Source organism: Aquarana catesbeiana, linkage group LG01, assembly GCF_042186555.1.
Source record: "Aquarana catesbeiana isolate 2022-GZ linkage group LG01, ASM4218655v1, whole genome shotgun sequence".
Lineage (NCBI taxonomy): Eukaryota > Metazoa > Chordata > Amphibia > Anura > Ranidae > Aquarana > Aquarana catesbeiana.
The window spans coordinates 558120010-558137924 of record NC_133324.1 but is presented as its reverse complement, the minus strand read 5'-3'; the positions used below and the strand labels follow the sequence as shown (position 1 = coordinate 558137924).

The following is a 17915-nucleotide window of genomic DNA, read 5'->3' as shown; positions in this document are numbered from 1 at the left end:
TCTACAAGGCTCTGGTCCGGCCGCACCTGGAGTATGCTGTCCAGTTCTGGGCACCAGTCCTCAGGAAGGATGTACTGGAAATGGAGCGAGTACAAAGAAGGGCAACAAAGCTAATAAAGGGTCTGGAGGATCTTAGTTATGAGGAAAGGTTGCGAGCACTGAACTTATTCTCTCTGGAGAAGAGACGCTTGAGAGGGGATATGATTTCAATTTACAAATACTGTACTGGTGACCCCACAATAGGGATAAAACTTTTTCGCAGAAGAGAGTTTAATAAGACTCGTGGCCACTCATTACAATTAGAAGAAAAGAGGTTTAACCTTAAACTACGTAGAGGGTTCTTTACTGTAAGAGCGGCAAAGATGTGGAATTCCCTTCCACAGGCGGTGGTCTCAGCGGGGAGCATTGATAGCTTCAAGAAACTATTAGATAATCACCCGAATGACCGCAACATACAGGGATATACAATGTAATACTGACACATAATCACACACATAGGTTGGACTTGATGGACTTGTGTCTTTTTTCAACCTCACCTACTATGTAACTATGTAACTTAGTCCAGTTCCGCTTGGTCTAAGTTACAGCAAGCAAAAAGGTGGCAACCTCAAAGATGAGCAGGCTCAAAATGAGTTCTACAGAAAGTTATATAGGCCTCAAGCACCTGTGACCAATTAACCACTTCCCTTAATTAGTAGGCTGCAGGAAGGAAAGAAAAATAAAGGCTGTTTAACCACTTCCATACAGGGCATTTTCACCCCCTTCCTGCCCAAGCCAATTTTCAGCTTTCAGCGCTGTCACACTTTGAATAACAATTGCGCGGGCATACAACACTGTACCCAAATGAAATTTTTATCATTTTTTCCCCACTAATAGAGCTTTCTTTTGGTGGTATTTGATCACCCCTGCGGTTTTTATTTCTTGCGCTATAAACAAAACAAGAGTGACAAGTTTGAAAAAAAACACAATATTTTTTACTTTTTGCTATAATAAATATCCAAAAATTTTTTTTTTTTTAAACAAATTTTTTCCTCAGTTTAGGCCGATACATATTCTTCTACATACTTTTGGTAAAGAATATCGCAATAAGTGTATATTTATTGGTTTGCGCAAAAGTTATAGCGTCTACAAAATAAGGGGATAGATTTATAGCATTTTTATTATTATTATTTTTTTTTTACTAGTAATGGCGGCAATCTGCGATTTTTATTGTGACTGCGATATTGCGGCGGACACATCGGACAATTCTGACACATTTTTGGGACCATTCACAATTATACAGCGATCCGTGCTATAAAAATGCATTGATTACTGTATAAATGTGACTGGCAATGAAGGGGTTAACCAGGAGGGGGCGCTGTAGGGTTAAATGTGTTCCTAAGGAGTGATTCTAACTGTGGGGTGAGGGGATTCACAATGGGAGGAGACCGATCGGTGTTCCTCTGTACAAGGAACACACCATCGGTCTCCTTGCATCTGACAGGACGTGGATCTGTGTGTTTACATACACACAGATCAACGGTCCTACTTGGCTACCGGGCAATCGCGGGTGCCCGACGGACATCGCGGCCCCCGGGCACGCACACTGGGACCCGAGCGACGCGGCGGGCGCGCACGTGCCCCCTAGGGATCCTGGAAGGCAGTGCCGTCATATGACGGCGGCCCAGGATAACAGCTGCACTGTCCCGCCGTCATATGACGGTGGGCGGGCAGCAAGTGGTTAAGAAGTGACAGAGAGGGTGTTAAAAAACCTGCAAGGAAAAACCCCCCAAAAAAACTTAAAATGCAACACAGCAGTCACCAGCAGTCAAAAGCAAATCTTGTTCACACTTTCCACTCAAGGTTCCCACTGTTCAGCTTCCAACCAGCAAGTCATGTTCCTACCACCCGAGTGAAGTTTAAAAACAAACAAAAGAAACCAGTTCAACAAGTAAAATCTGCTCTTTGCTTATTTTGGGGAATGATAATATTATAATGTTAGTTACTTTGAATACTTCTAGATACGGTCATATCCGGTCATATCCATTTGCCTTATGCCGCGTACACATGAGCGGACTTTACGGCAGACTTTGCCTGGCGGACGGGATTTCGTCGGACAATTCGATCGTGTGTGGGCTCCAGTGGACTTTGTTTTCTCAAAAGTCGGACGAACTTAGATTTGAAACATGTTTCAAATCTATCCGACGGACTCGAGTCCAGTCGAAAAGTCCGCTCGTCTGTATGCTAGTTCGACGGACAAAAAGCCACGCTAGGGCAGCTATTGGCTACTGGCTATGAACTTCCTTATTTTAGTCCGGTCGTACGTCATCATGTACGAATTCGACGGACTTTGGTTGATTGTGTGTAGGCAAGTCCGTTCATTCAGAAAGTCCGTCGTAAAGTCAGTCGAAAAGTCCGCCGGGCAAAGTCTGCCGTAAAGTCCGCTCGTGTGTACGCGGCATAAGTAGCCCACCTGCTTCTTTTTATTATGATGTACTAAATATTAAGTTAGCATAGTTTGTCATTATTTATTAAACTTTTCATTTATATGCATAAGAAAGATGTCTATTAAATACAGATATACATAAAGAAGGCAATGTTATGCAATCCTGATCACAGAGACACAGAAATAAGGATGATGATTGTTATAATGTGGGGTAACATGTCATGAGCACAACGGTCATTGGTAAATCAGTCTAGAATGCCCAAGTTTTTGCATCAAAAAGAAATGATGGTGCTCATTCCCCTAAAACATAATAGAATATGCACATGTAAATTAAACATATTTAATGCATAATTAATGCTGAATTCCAGGCAAGCATATTTTTGCATAGTTACATTGGTCCAGCTTGGACCAATGTAAGTATGCATATGTCACACCTGTAAGATTCACATGGAAGCTGGAAATGTCTGTAGCAGGCACTGCTACTACAGTGATCATGCTAGCTTATTTGCTAGTTTCCCATGCGGAGTGGCTGCCTTTCTACTTATTGAACACAGGAGGTTGCTCGGGTGCCATTCAGAGAACACTTTGCATTTTCTTTTTTTTTTTTAACCATAGATATTTATTAATTTCCACAGTGTGCATGTGAAATAGAAAACATGTCTTACAATATAATAAAGATACAGAGTGGGTACAGAAAATCAAACTTACTGTAAAGACATTGTTACTTTTGCTCGGGCTTCGTAAAAAAGATGCAGAGTAAGACCTCAACCGGAGGTATGGCCCGTCACCCCAAATGGGTACTCACTGTGATCAGGCTCACTATTAGTCTTGTTCAGAGCCCGCCTTGGACCTTATTGAGGGTCTCTGGATATAGGATGCATAGTAAGTTCTAAGGTGCTACATTAACAATTCAGAAATGAACAGTAAACTTCTCCTCTGGTGCACTTTGCATTTTCTTAATGGTTTAAAAGCATTCTTATTAGAAGAGGTGGAGATTATGACATCACCATTTTTCCTCTCCACCTTGTTCAAACAGAGAATGCTTTGCATTCTTTAGTAAAAGTCCCCCCCCGAGGAGCCGCTTAAGTATGTTTGGTTCCATACTTTGCCTCTCAACCCCAAGAACAGTCCCAACACCTCTTGCACACCTAGTAAGCAGTGTTTACTGCAAAACACAGCAGTAGAACAGAAACACAAACTGTGGTAAACCAGAAGGGGTGTTTGCTGGAGACCCTTTACCATACAGCAAACAGTAAATGGGTAACTAGTAGTCAAAAAAACTCTGGCTTATAATGGTATAACACAAAGCTATGGGTACATTTCAAACAACACAATCAAAACAGCTTAAATGAGTTTAATGCGGCATATGTGCTCAGGCATGAAGGGGCACAGATCTGTCTTGCTAACAGTCAGCCTGTTTCCCTTGAATCCTGAAATCACAGACCCAGGCAATGAACAGATGAAGCAATAGACCTCAATGAAAATTATCACTTTAAGAATGAATGTAAGAGTTCTTCCTGCGGAATAATCACCGTGATTACTAAATCACTTATATTCAAAGGATAGCAAAAAGGTCCTCACAATGGAGATATCCAGTTTCTTCGGCTAGCCTGGCGTTGGTGCACTTGTCCTGTTGAGCAGGATAAACAAAGTGTACTTGGAAGTAAGATAAATAAAATGTACTTGGAAATAGGATAAACAAAGTGTACTTGGAAGTATTCTGGAGTGGTGACAGGATCAGCACATGGTGAGGATTACAGCAGCCCCTCTGGTCCTGTCTGTCTTCCCCTGCCTTGTGGTGTGTCTCTTCAGATCCCAGTAAGACAAGATGGAGTCCTCACTTCTCTTGTTGCCAGAGAATGTGTAGTCCTGTCCCCACAGGAAACCAGTGGACCGATTGTGTTAGGGAGTACATATTTCACAATGTTTTGCTGCAGTTCAGGTGGCTGTGTATTGGCTCCATCCTTCCTGCTAATGAGGAAGCAGGGGAGGATACAGAGTGAGCAGCTCTGTGTGTGTGTCTCTCTGCACAGTGAGAAGAGGAGAGGGAGGGGGAAATTCCCCCACAGGGGCATTCTCTCCCTTTAGTGAGAGCCTCAGTCAGCTTGGCATGGCCGCAGTAGATGCAGGGCACCTGCTACACATGCATACTTACATTGATCCAAGCGGGACTTTTGTAACTATACAAAAATATGCATACCTATAATTTAGCTTTAACATATATTGAACAGAATTATACTCTATTACAAAGAACAGCTGTATGAAATTGAGTAGTAGAATAAATATATTACATTATTCACCTTCCTTTCTGTCATACATTTCTCCAAAGCATCTTGGTAAGCCTAACATCTTGCACTCAGTGAAATGCAAAATACAGGAAACGTCTGAAGGAAGTCCAGGGTATCCAGTGTTGTAGAGTAATTATTAAAATAAATATGTGTGATTCCACGCAAAGGAATAAGTACCAGCAGAGAAAGAGATATATAGTAAAAATTAAAATGCGGATGCAAGGAAAGAATCAGGAGAACTGCTGCCTCTACTAGTTACTTCCACCTGGGTGGGGTAAATGAATTGAAAAAAGTGAAGTAGATGTGGCGCTGCTCATTTGATTCATACAATACCATCTGTCTGAAAATTATCTGTCTGAAGATGTTAAATTAATTGTTAGTGATGTGTTAAGGTGACTCAATAAAGTGAAATGGTATATAGTGTCTGTTGGGTATAATCTCATACAACTAAAATCAAATGTATACTGCCGGTATATTTAAAAAATAAGTATTAAAAAACCAAACAACTTAATATAGTTATGTGCAAAGTCGTGTATAACACACAAAGTAGTGAACATTAATCCCAAATATAGGTATGAAAAAATGAAATAAATAAAGTCAAAATAGGGATAATTTGTCCCTTAAGGTTGAATAATTAGTGCTCAATAAAAGTGCTTAGTGCTGGTGAAAAAATATATATAATATAATAGCGCTGATTTAATTTCCTCTTCACAAGGTGATCACAGCATGAGTGATTTATCCATGCTCCTACTGCGGCTGCACTCACCAGAATTTTCTTCCCCGCCTGGGGTATGAGGCATTCACAGTATTTGCCACTGTGTAGCACCCTGAAGGCTGGCCAGTCTGGGATATTTTGTTGTTATTCCGCTCATATACCATATAAAGGAGAGAAGGACCCCAATAGTGTAATACTATTTAAAACTTTTTATTCCAGTTAAAAATATGTGGAAATGTACTCACATTTTAGCATACACAGTAAAGCATGTAAAGCATGCATTGCTGAAACTAACACCGATGAAGGAAGTGATGCAAGAATGTGTGCTGACTCCACCCTACGCGATTCATCACTCTGACGTCATCTGGAGCGTAATTTCTCCAAAGCATCTTGGTAAGCCTAACATCTTGCACTCAGTGAAATGCAAAATACAGGAAACATCTGAAGAAAATCCAGGGTATCCAGTGCTGTAGAGTAATTAATGCCAGACTAATTGAGACTGTTGGTCAAAAAAAAAAAAAAATCATCATTGTGTATTGACTATACATTTTTGTTTGCCTGATAGTGATGGAGAGAGTCCTAAATTATGCAGATCACAAGAAAGACTTTTGTGGGGAAGTGATAGATTTCACAATGGAAGCAGATGAAAATCAGGAAAAGGTATAGTACTTTTTACTTAAAATTTTACTAGAAAATCTAATTGGTATCTGCAGGAAAATATAGCTGTCCCTGAAACCAAGGTAAAGAGCCAAACATATAGCATATTACTTGAACAATTTATAAAATTGATTGAGATTTTTATTCATCCTGCTTTACCAAGGATCACTTGATGGATTTCCACTTAAATTTGGGTGCTTGCCGAGAATAAGAAAATAATTGAAAAAAATCTGAGAATCTGTCCAAAGCTTACCCTGCCACAGGAAAGTATGCCTTGCTGATTAAAACATTAGTACATATCCTTTGCAATTTTGTTTAATTAGCAAGGTAAACGTTAACTGTGGCAGAGTTAGTTTTGGATAAATTGCCAGTAAAAATTATTTTCATTTTTCTTTTATGAGTTTCTAAAGATATTTTTAGGCAGGATTATGCTTTTTAGGACCTGGTTCACACCTACGCATCTAGTGCATTTTTAGTTTTGCAAAAACACAATACAGTAGGGTGACCAGATGTCCCCAGTTTCTGGGGACAATCCCCAGACTGACCACGTCTGTCTCTAGACCACGTCTGTCCCTGGTATTGTCCCCAGCAGGCGCGGCGTAAGTGCTTGGCAGCTTGGGTATGCAGAATGACCATTAGGGGGCCCCATGAGCAGGGCAGGGTGATCAGGGCAGCGGGTAAGGGAAAGGACTTTTCTTTCAGCCACAACATCTGACAGCTCTGTCCTCTGCAAACTGACACACAGTGGTAGAGGAAGTTTTTGCATTGCTCACTTCCTCTACTTGCTTCTGTGTACTAGCTCCGGGCATCGGGTGTCCTCAGCTTTTGTGCCCACCTGTCAGACAGGTTTGTGGAAGCTGCTAAGGTGAACTGTGGACAGTGGTGCACAGTTGAACTGGTGAATGTGGGAGAAGGGAACTCAGGACTGGGGGACAAGAGGGGAACTGTGAACTGCGGGATAAGAGGGGGACTGTGGACTGGAGGAGAAAAAGGGGAGCTGTGGACTGGAGGAGAAAAGGGAAGCTGTGGACAAGAGGGGAGTTGTAAACTGGAGTAGGAGAGGGGAATTCTGGACTGTGGAAGAAGAGGGGAGTTGTGTACTGAAGGAAAAGAGGGGAGCTGCGGACTGGGGGACAAGAGAGGAACTGTGGACTGGGGGACAAGAGGGGCTGTGGACTGGAGGAGAAAAAGGGGAGCTGTGGACTGGGGGAGAAAAGGGGAGCTGTGGACTGGGGGAGAAAAGGGGAGCTTTGGAATGGTGGACTAGAGGGGAGCTGTGGACTAAAGGAGAAAAAGAAAGCTTTGGACTGGGCGAGAAGAGGGCAGCTGTGGACTGGGGACAAGAGGGGAGCTGTGGACTGGGAGACAAGAGGGTAGCTGTGGACTGGGGGACAAGAGGGGAGCTGTGGACTGGGGGACAAGAGGGGAACTGTGGATTGGGGGACAAGAGGGGAGCTGTGGACTGGGGGACAAGAGGGGAGCTGTGGACTGGGGGACAAGAGGGGAGCTGTGGACTGGAGGAGAAAAGGTAAGTGGTAGACAAAAGGGGAGCTGTGGACTGGGGGCAAAGAGGTGAGTTGTGGACTGGTGGAGAAAAGGTGAGCTGTGGATGGGGGAGCATAGGTGAGCTGTGGACCGGGGGTACAGAGGTGATTATTGAAGGGGTAGGCACAGAGGTATGTAAAGAGGTGTGCAGCGTTGAGCAATAGATGGTTTCTTTGGGGAATGGGGGGAGGGGGATATACCTAGTCTCTGAGAAAAAAAGTCCTGACTGAAACTGATCTTTTGTGGCTCTCACTGCAGCAGCTGAAAGCTGACATCTCCTGCTGCAGCTGCTGCAGTGAGAGCCACAAAAGATCCGTTTTAGTTTTTTCCCCCACCCACTGCACTGACATTGCGCACCATTGAACTCTGCACTCTGTACATAGCACACCCCTGAACTCTGTACGTAGCGCACCCCTGAACTTTGTACGTTGCGCACCCCTGAGCTCTGTATGTAGCGCACCCCTGAGCTCTGTACGTAGCGCACCCCTGAACTCTGCACTCTGTGCATAGCGCACCCTTGAACTCTGCACATAGCACACCCCTGAACCCTGCACTCTGTATAGTGCACCACTGGACTCCGCACTCTGTTCATAGTGCACCCCTGAACTTTGTACATAGTGCACCCCTGAACTTTGCACTTTGCACATAGCACACCCCTGAATTCTGCACTCTGCAGATAGCGCACCCCTGTGCTTCTTTGGTAAGAATAAAATACAAAATATGCATTTAGAAGTATTTTCTCTATCTTATCTTCTTAACATTTGGTAGTCATATCCCCAAAAATTCTTAGTATCTTTTTTTTTTATCTCATGGATGTAATTTGAGAAATAACATATACATATATATATATATATATATATATATATATATATATATATATATATATATATATATATATATATCAAACAATCATCCTATAAACACATACACTGCATACATAATTTGAGGAAAATATACTTTTAAAATAGTCCCCGGATTTCATTTTAAAAATCGAATCACTTTACATGGTCCATTTAACATGGTTTCCTATGGGTCACATTCACATCTGTGCATTTTATTGAAAGGGCCAGGGACTTTTTTCTGGTTTTTGGTTCCATAGACTTCAATGGATCAAAACGTGTATTGAAAAATGCAAAATGCACCTGGAATATGCAAACTGCAACCTGCATAGGTGTGAACCAGGCCTTAATGTAGCCCCCTTTTTCAGCTAGTTGATATACAGTCTGGGGATCTCCATGACTCTTCCCCTTTTACAGATAGGGATTGCAGGGATCAGTCCATGACAACTTTGCATTATTTGTCTGTCAGGGTCTTTGGCTGCAGGCATGTTTGAGTTTGGGGGTCATAGATCTGGCAATGCGTGTCGGCTTTATGACCTGATATCCCTAATGGTAAACCCATTAGGCTTGAACTGAGAAGGTGTTCCCCAAAAAGATTAGGTTTACAAGAAGCTTCTGGGGCTCACATTGTAAGCAGGCTGAAACAGTCAGTGGGCGCCATCCTGACAGGGAGGGCTGGGGTTAATACTTTGCCCAGTCTTTTAGGCTTTTTGGGGGGATCCTGGCTGAGTGTGGCCCACTTGCCCTGTGTGATATAAATTGGGCCAGTGGTTTGGCACAGAGAGTCCCCCCTGGGGAGCCGTCATCAGCTCTGTAGGAGAGAGCCCACAAGAGAGAGAAAAAACAAGGAGTTCCAGTGCAAACTTGGGTTTGAGGCCCGTAAGGGATGGAGACGGATAAAGAGACCCACGGGAGTAGGAGAATGTCGCTAGTCATGGCCTGTAACAGAGACTTAACTCGGGCTTTGGCCTTTAGACGCCAGTGCTGGAGAAATGCCTCTGAAGGATTTATTTTGCTGGCTTGCATCAATTCAAGTATGCTGGGCCAGCACACAAGCCTGTAGTTATAGTTTGGGAATAGGAAATAATAATGCTGTACTGTGAAATGTGTACTTGCATCCTTCCTAAGTAAAGCATATTAAAAAGTTGTCCTTGCCTGGTCTGAAGTTACTGAATGAGGTGTTTTGTAAGTAACCGGCACACACACAAATAAAAGTACACATTGGAGTATGAAGACATCAGTATGGAGTAGAGTAATGTGAAGACATAAGTAGTTTCCAAGAGTAACGGAAGTGTAAAAAGCAGCCTGTCGATATTGTGTACCTCTTATAGGTGGCACGGCCTCTAGCATTGAGGGGGATGTTGCCAGCAGTCTGTCTCCCATAGCAACGGGAGCGGATTGCACCGCAGAGGTTCCTCATCCTGAACTGTGTGAAGAACTCCGTTATAAAAGTTGCAGTGCAAAATGTAGAAGTTTGCCTTACAGTTGAGCATTCCCCCACGGCAGCCTCATCACAAGGCAATAATGAGGACAGCACAAAGCAAAGGTACCCATGTTTGTGTGTAAAGTGACCCTGTAACGAGTGCCTAATGTACCCAGAAAAACCCACACGGGGCAGGCCTTCCATGTGACCCAGTAATTGGCGCCCAATGAGTTAGGGGAAAACATGGAGGACGTGACAAATAACCACAACCCCACCTGCCACAACCTAGTAGATTGGAAACCCCAAATATACAAAATACACAAATCCTTTTTATTACCGGTTTGGGAGATGCATTAAAGCTACACATGGTGTTATGGAACAGCATAATTTTTAGGGACAGCCTCAGTGACAACATACTTTGACAGTGCATATTATATATATTTTCATAATTACCTTTTCCTACAGATAACACAAGTATCTCAATTCACTATTATGTTTTTTGTTAATTCAGTTAACCACTTAAAGCGGAGTTCCACCCAAAAGTGGAACTTCCGCTCATTTGTCTCCTCTCCCCCTCCGGTGTCACAATTGGCACCTTTCGGGGGGGAGGGGGACAGGATACCTGTCTTTGACAGGTATCCTGTTCCCACTTCCGGGTGTCTGGGCCGTTGCCCATGACATCACCACGGGGCTCCCTCCTCCTCCCTCCTCCTCCTCTCCCTGTGGCCGGGCCAGTAGGAGAGAGGAGCGGGGCCTCACGCATGCGCAGTAGGGTTCCCGGCATAAAGCCGTAAGGCTACACTGCCGGGTACCCTCACCTGCAATGGTGGCGGCAGCACCCGACAGCTGATGGAAACATCAGCTGCGGTGCCAACATCGCTGGACTCCAGGACAGGTAACTGTCCTATTGTTAAAAGCCAGCAAAAGCTGCTGGCTTTTAATTTTTTTTTTGGGCGGAACACCGCTTTAACTGCTTGCCGCCCGCCGGCCATCATATGACAGCCAGGCAGCGCGGCTCTCGTTCTGGGCTTGCGTCATATGACGTCCATCCATTTAAACAGGGAATGCGTGCAATCGTGTGCTGCGCATCCCTGTACCTTCGGTGGCGGCTTGTTACGGAGACACCGCTCGCCACCAAGGGGGGTGAACAGCTATTGGGCATGGCTGTTTACCACGTGATTGGCCGTGATGAAGTAACAGATAGTACTGCTCCACTTTGCACAGCACATGCGTGCGATCGCAGCGAGCTGTGCGTGCACGTCGGTGGCGGCGTGTTCCCGGGAACACTGCTGGTCACCGACGCTGGTAAACAGCCATTGGTCGGTGGTTGTTCAACAAGTGATCGGCTGTGTTCCTTTCACAGCTGATCACTAAATGTAAATATAGAGCGGTAACGAGATGTTACCGGTTCTCCTCACACACCAGTCGTGTGTGAGAATGAGATTGCGGTAACATCTCGCGACCGCTTACAGAGTACACCAACACACACTGATTGCCCCCCCAATAAAGAGGACCTGTCACCACCCATCAAAGTACCTGTCACAGTTCATCTGAGTACCTGTCACAGTCCATCTGAGTACCCGAGTACCTGTCACAGTCCATCAGAGTACCCGAGTACCTGTCACAGTCCATCTGAGTACCCGAGTACCTGTCACAGTTCATCTGAGTACCCGAGTACCTGTCACAGTTCATCTGAGTACCCGAATACCTGTCACAGTCCATCTAAGTACTCGAGTACCTGTCACAGTCCATCTGAGTACTCAAGTACCTGTCACAGTTCATCTGAGTACCCGAGTACCTGTCACAGTCCATCTGAGTACCCAAGTACCTGTCACAGTTCATCTGAGTACCTGAGTACCTGTCACAGTCCATATGAGTACCTGAGTACCTGTTACAGTCCATATGAGTACGAGAGTACCTGAGTACCTGTCACAGTCCATATGAGTACCTGAGTACCTGTTACAGTCCATATGAGTACCCGAGTACCTGTCACAGTCCATATGAGTACCTGTCACCATTCATATGAGTACCGAGTACCTGTCACCACCCTTCAGAGTACCCGAATACCAGTCACCAGCCCATCAGAGTACCTGAGTACCTGTCACCAGGCCATCAGAGTACCCGAATACCTGTCACTAGGCCATCAGAGTACCCGAGTACCTGTCAACAGCCCATCAGAGTACCCAAGTACCTGTTAACAGCCCATCAGAGTACCGAGTACCTGTCACCAGCCCATCAGAGTACCCAAGTACCTGTCACCAGGCCATCAGAGTACCCAAGTACCTGTCACCAGGCCATCAGAGTACCCGAGTACCTGTCACCAGGCCATCAGAGTACCCGAGTACCTGTCACTAGGCCATCAGAGTACCCGAGTACCTGTCAACAGCCCATCAGAGTACCCAAGTACCTGTTAACAGCCCATCAGAGTACCGAGTACCTGTCACCAGCCCATCAGAGTACCCAAGTACCTGTTACCAGCCCATTAGAGTACCAAGTACCTGTCTGCAGCCCATCAGCGTACCCGAGTACCTATTTGCAGCCCATGCCTCATAGAATATACGTTGGGGTGTTTGCTTTCCAAAATGGGTTCATTTTGTGGGTAATTCCATTGTCCTGGTGCTCAAGGACCTTCAAAAGTGTGATAGGTAGGAATGAAATGAGATGTGTAGTTTATGCTCGTAGAACGCCTAAAGGTGCTACTTCGATGTTGGTCCTCTGTATGTGGCCAGGCTGTGTAAAAGTCTCACACATGTGGTATCACCATACTCGGAAAGAGTAGCAGAATGTATTTTGGGGTGTAATTTGTTGTATGCATATGCTTTGTGTGAGAAATAACCTGATAATATGACAATTTTGTAAAAAAAAAAAAAAATACTCATTTTGCAAAGAATTGTGGGAAAAAATTACAACTTAAAAAAACTCACCATGCTACTTACCTTATGCCTTCGAATGTCTACTTTCTAAAAAGGAGTAATTTGGGGGGTATTTGTACTTTCCTGACTTGTTAGTGTCTCAAGAAATGAGATACACCTGATATACTGAAGGCCTGATCAGATGTGATCAATTTTCAGTGATTGGCACCATAGTTTGTAGACTCTATAACTTTCACAAAGACCAAATAATATACACTAATTTGGGTTATTTTTACCAAAGATATTTAGCAGTATAAATTTTGGCCAAAATTTATGAAGAATTACTAATTAGCTAAATTTTATGACAGAAACAAAGAAAAGGGCATTTTTTCACAAAATGTACGGTCTTTTTTTATTTATAGCACAAAAAATAAAAAACCCACTAGTGATTAAATACCACCAAAAGAAATCTCTATTTGTGTGAAAAAAAGGATGCAAATTTCATACGGGTACAGTGTTGAATTACTGAGTAATTGTCATTCAAAGCGTGAGAGCGCTGAAAGCTAAAAATTGGTCTGGGCAGGAAGGGGGTGTAAGTGCACTGTATTGAGGTGGTACTTTCCTGACTTGTTAGTGTCTCAAGAAATGAGATACACCTGATATACTGAAGGCCTGATCAGATGTGATCAATTTTCAGTGATTGGCACCATAGTTTGTAGACTCTATAACTTTCACAAAGACCAAATAATATACACTAATTTGGGTTATTTTTACCAAAGATATTTAGCAGTATAAATTTTGGCCAAAATTTATGAAGAAGAATTACTAATTAGCAAAATTTTATGACAGAAACAAAGAAAAGGGCATTTTTTCACAAAATGTACGGTCTTTTTTTATTTATAGCACAAAAAATAAAAAACCCACTAGTGATTAAATACCACCAAAAGAAATCTCTATTTGTGTGAAAAAAAGGATGCAAATTTCATACGGGTACAGTGTTGCATGACTGAGTAATTGTCATTCAAAGCGTGAGAGCGCTGAAAGCTAAAAATTGGTCTGGGCAGGAAGGGGGTGTAAGTGCACTGTATTGAGGTGGTTAAGGCCCAGAAGAATATGCCCCCTTAATGATCAGAGCACTTTTTACAATTTGTCACTGTACTGCTTTAAGTGGTAATTGCGTGGTCATGCAATGCTGTACCTAAACAAAATTTTCATCCTTTTTTCCCCACAAATAGAGCTTTCTTTTGGTGGTATTTCACCACCTCTGGGATTTTTATTTTTTGCAATATAAGTGAAAAAGGCCGAAAATTTTAAAATAACATTTTTCTACTTTTTGTTACAAAGAAAATACATTAAACTCAATTTAGTCATACATTTAGGCCAAAATGTATTCAGCCACATGTCTAGGGTAAAAAAAAAAAATCAATAAGTGTATATTTATTTGGTTTGCTCTCACGATATGTAAATCAGCGACTCCAGCACTGTAGGAGGTGATTTCACCACCACAGTTAAAAAAAGAGCATATATGCCATAGCATAGGGGCAGGGGTGGCCATTAGGATTGCCCCTATGCTTCGGCATATATTTTTATTAACTTTTTCTTGGCAGAGGTTTCTTCATCCACATCAATCAATGTAAATGGAGGAATCTGTTAGGTTCTTTTTTTTCGTCCAGCCCATGGGTGAAAAAAAAGTAACAGTGCATGTATGCCCATCATTAGAAGTGGGTAGATGCAGGGCGGTATTCTAATGAGCAGCTGAATGGCACCTAAAAAAGCAAACAATTGTATCAATAAAACATTAACTCAATAAAACAACTTTTTTATTGCAATCTGTTCCCCCCCCAAAAAAAAAGAGTAAAAAATATGTGCTGAAGCATGGGGGCATTCCACACCTGCCCCCATGCTTCGGCATATATGGTCTTTTTTTTAACGGTGGTGGTGAAATCACCTCCTACAGTGCTGGAGTCACGGCTTTACGTATCATGAGAGCAAACCCTGTTACTGTCAGAATAAATAAACCCGTGCTGCAGCTAAATGGCGTACCTGCAAACCAAATAATAGTTAACAATAAAACAAAGTAACATTACAGTATAACAGTAAGACATACCATACCTACAAAGCAAATACAATAAAACACAGTAACAATAAAACATTACAGTTAAGCATAAAGTACAGTAACAATAGAGAGAGAAGAAAAATAAAACAACTATTTTTGGATTTTTTATTTTATTTTTTTGGGGGGGGTTTGTTTTTTTATTTTATTTTTTTATTTTTTATTTTTTGCACTTTTATTTTAACTGTAAACTTTCCTGATTACGATCTCTCAAAACGTGATGGCCATCTCATCTTTTGAGACCCTGTGTGATAGCGTGCCCTAGGACTGTGCAGTGCTGTACCCTATGCTAATACTCCACTAGTGTGTGGTAGTGACGGAAACATTCACAGATGCAGAGACCAGGTTGGTCAGGACAGGAGGGACGCCTCTATCTGCGCTTTCTTTTTTGGGGTGCTCTTTGGGTTGGGGTACCACAGATTACTTTTCGAAAGTGCCTCTCATGCAGCCGGCTCACTGCATTTGCATTGGGAAGTTGGGCCACAGCACCGTCTGGAAACAGAAGGGCTGTGATCATCTCTTCCTGGAATTTTAGGAAGGATCCAGTTCGTCTTGACGCTTTGTATAGCACATAAAGCGTTCAGCAGAGCCAATTGAAATAAGTATACAGACGCTTTTTGATACCAGCGTCTGGCCTTACGGGCAAATAAGTATGGCGCCATCATCTGGTCGTTGAAGTCCACCCTCCCAGGTTGTATCCGTTGACACAGCGGGGCTTCACAACAATACCAGTCGCTGATGGAATTTCGACTGTCGTATCTGCGTGAATGGAGGACAGAACGAAAACATTCTGTGTGTCCATCCACTTTACTGCAAGCACTTTATTACTTCTCAAGCAGGCTAAGTCGGGATTCTACAAGCCGTTGGGGAAAGCCCCGGCGATTAGATCTCACAGTACCACATTCCACAATCAAAAAGGTGACTAAAAAGTGGCATGCTTGTGTAATAATTGTCCACAAAAGTGGTACCCCTTTCCAAATACGGGTGACACCAAGTCCCAAACAATCTTTTCGCTGCTCCCTATGTAGTCTTGGCAGTTGGGGGGCTCCCCACAAAACTATGACTTCCCTCATAAGCCATAAAACTATATGTATAGCCTGTTGCCCTGTCACAGAGCTTATCTTGACCCCATCTCTGCCACGCTTGCTGGGGAGATACTGTTTGAAAGACAGGCGGCCAGAAAATGTAATCAGGGACTCATCAACGCAGACAACTTGATCAGAAATAAACAAGGCTGCAAACTGTTGGTTGAAGTGGTTTACGAGGGGCAGAATTTTGTGGAGCCGATCGTATTCAGGGTCACCCCGAGGACGACATTGTCGTCGAAGTGCATGAACCGCAAGATCTGCTCGTATCTAGTCCTGACCATGGAAGCAAAGAACACAGGCATATGATGAATTGGGTCAGTGGACCAATTTGACCGTAACTCACTCTTTTTAGTTATGCCCATTAGGAGGGATAGGCCCAAAAAGGTCCTAAATTTGGGAGCTGTAATAGGTTTCCAGGCAAATTCTCTGTCAAGGGTTAACTGGGGTTTCGCGGCGATAAATTGACCAGCTTATAAATTACTTTGGTCTACAATAGATCTATAAAGATCTTCTGTGAAAAACAGTGAATAAAAGTCAAGGGAAGTAAAATCCGACTATGGGCCTGTGTTGTAACTTTTAGTGGCTATGGGGCACTACTTGTGCTAGCCACCACACCAGCTTGAACTGCATTTATGGGACTGGCCATCTCACAAAGTGTTACTGCAGTGCTGGTTTGTCTATGACCAGGATGTATTAGGTCTCTGGTGCTTGCCAGTTCACCAGAAGGTTGAGTGGCACTAGTACGGGCTCTCTGCTCCATACAAGAGCGCTGCAGTTGTTGCACCTCAACAACAGAATAAAGGGGTCGGGTACTCCTGACCTTAGCAGGGACCACTACTCAGAGCTATCTGTCAGGGCGTGGCTGCTCCCTACTGGTTTGTATACTGGGCCTGAATCTGACAGTGAGGCTTCCCCTTCGCTCTCATCTGTCATTCTCAGCAACGTGTAGGCTCTTCACTAGTGTACCTCTGTTTGGACATTTTGGCCACTAAATTTATAGGTACAACTAGTGCGACTCACAGGCAAAAGAGCACATGGTTGCCAGAGACTGCTTCAATCACTACCAAAAAAATGAACTGTTAGCGTTCGCAGGGATCAGGCGTGACTCTGCTAACGCTTCAGTTATGTATGCTGTGTTTTGTAAGTGACAGTGATCGATTTATATTGCACTTGGGTGGGCTGGGCGGAGGGGCTAAACGCAGGTACTGGCAGGTATCTGGGCTGATCCTGCTAACACCGCATTTTTGGGAACACTATACTACTGGGGACGCTAATATAGTTTTGATCAGATCAAAGATATTGATCTGTTTGAACACTATACTAGTAAGGGAGCTGTATGGTGTGTGCATGTGAGTTAGCACTACTGGCACTAATCTGACGCTGCCTGGGATTGACGCTGACCCTAACTGACACTAAAACCTAACTGATGTGACACTAATACGGTGATCAGAAAAAATATCTGTACACTATACTAGTGACAACACTGTGACAGGGGGTGAAAGAGTTAACTGGGGGCGATCAGGGGGTTAAATCTTTATTATGTAATATATGGTGGATACCTTGATGCTATTAAAAACTGACAGTGACACTAACTATCTAACTAGCGTTACCCGTGACACTAAATACAGTGATCAGAAAAGAGATCTGTACACTATACTAGTGACACTGGTGACAGGGGGTGAAAGTGTTAATTGGGGGGTGATCAGAGGGTTAAACCTTTATTAGGGGGTTAATGGGGGGTACCCTAAACCTACCTAGGCCTACTACTAACTGCCCTAAAGCTGATTAGTGTCACAAGTGATACCAGTACAGTGATCAGTAAAAAATCTGAAAACTGCACTTGGTGGCACTGTGACAGGGAGTGAAAGAGTTGTTGGGCGATGTTGTGGATGACTCCATGACTCTTGATGATGTCAGACGTTACTGACGAAAGGGTCATAGTGCACGTGATATGTCATTTCCGCTAGCTG

At 43.4% G+C, this 17915-nt stretch overlaps 1 protein-coding gene across 2 annotated transcripts in view; it reads left to right on the top strand.

The window, feature by feature from the left end:
• Positions 1-17915, top strand: part of LOC141105922 (protein mono-ADP-ribosyltransferase PARP14-like) — a 166832-nt gene that overhangs the window by 15983 nt on the left and 132934 nt on the right. Inside the window, exon 2 of one of the 2 annotated variants that reach the window (XM_073596138.1) lies at positions 5994-6088. The exons of the other annotated variant lie outside the window; for it this stretch is intronic. Within the exon in view, the coding sequence (XP_073452239.1) occupies positions 5994-6088 (95 nt within the window). The remainder of the gene's footprint in view (positions 1-5993; positions 6089-17915) is intronic. 2 annotated transcript variants of the gene reach the window in all.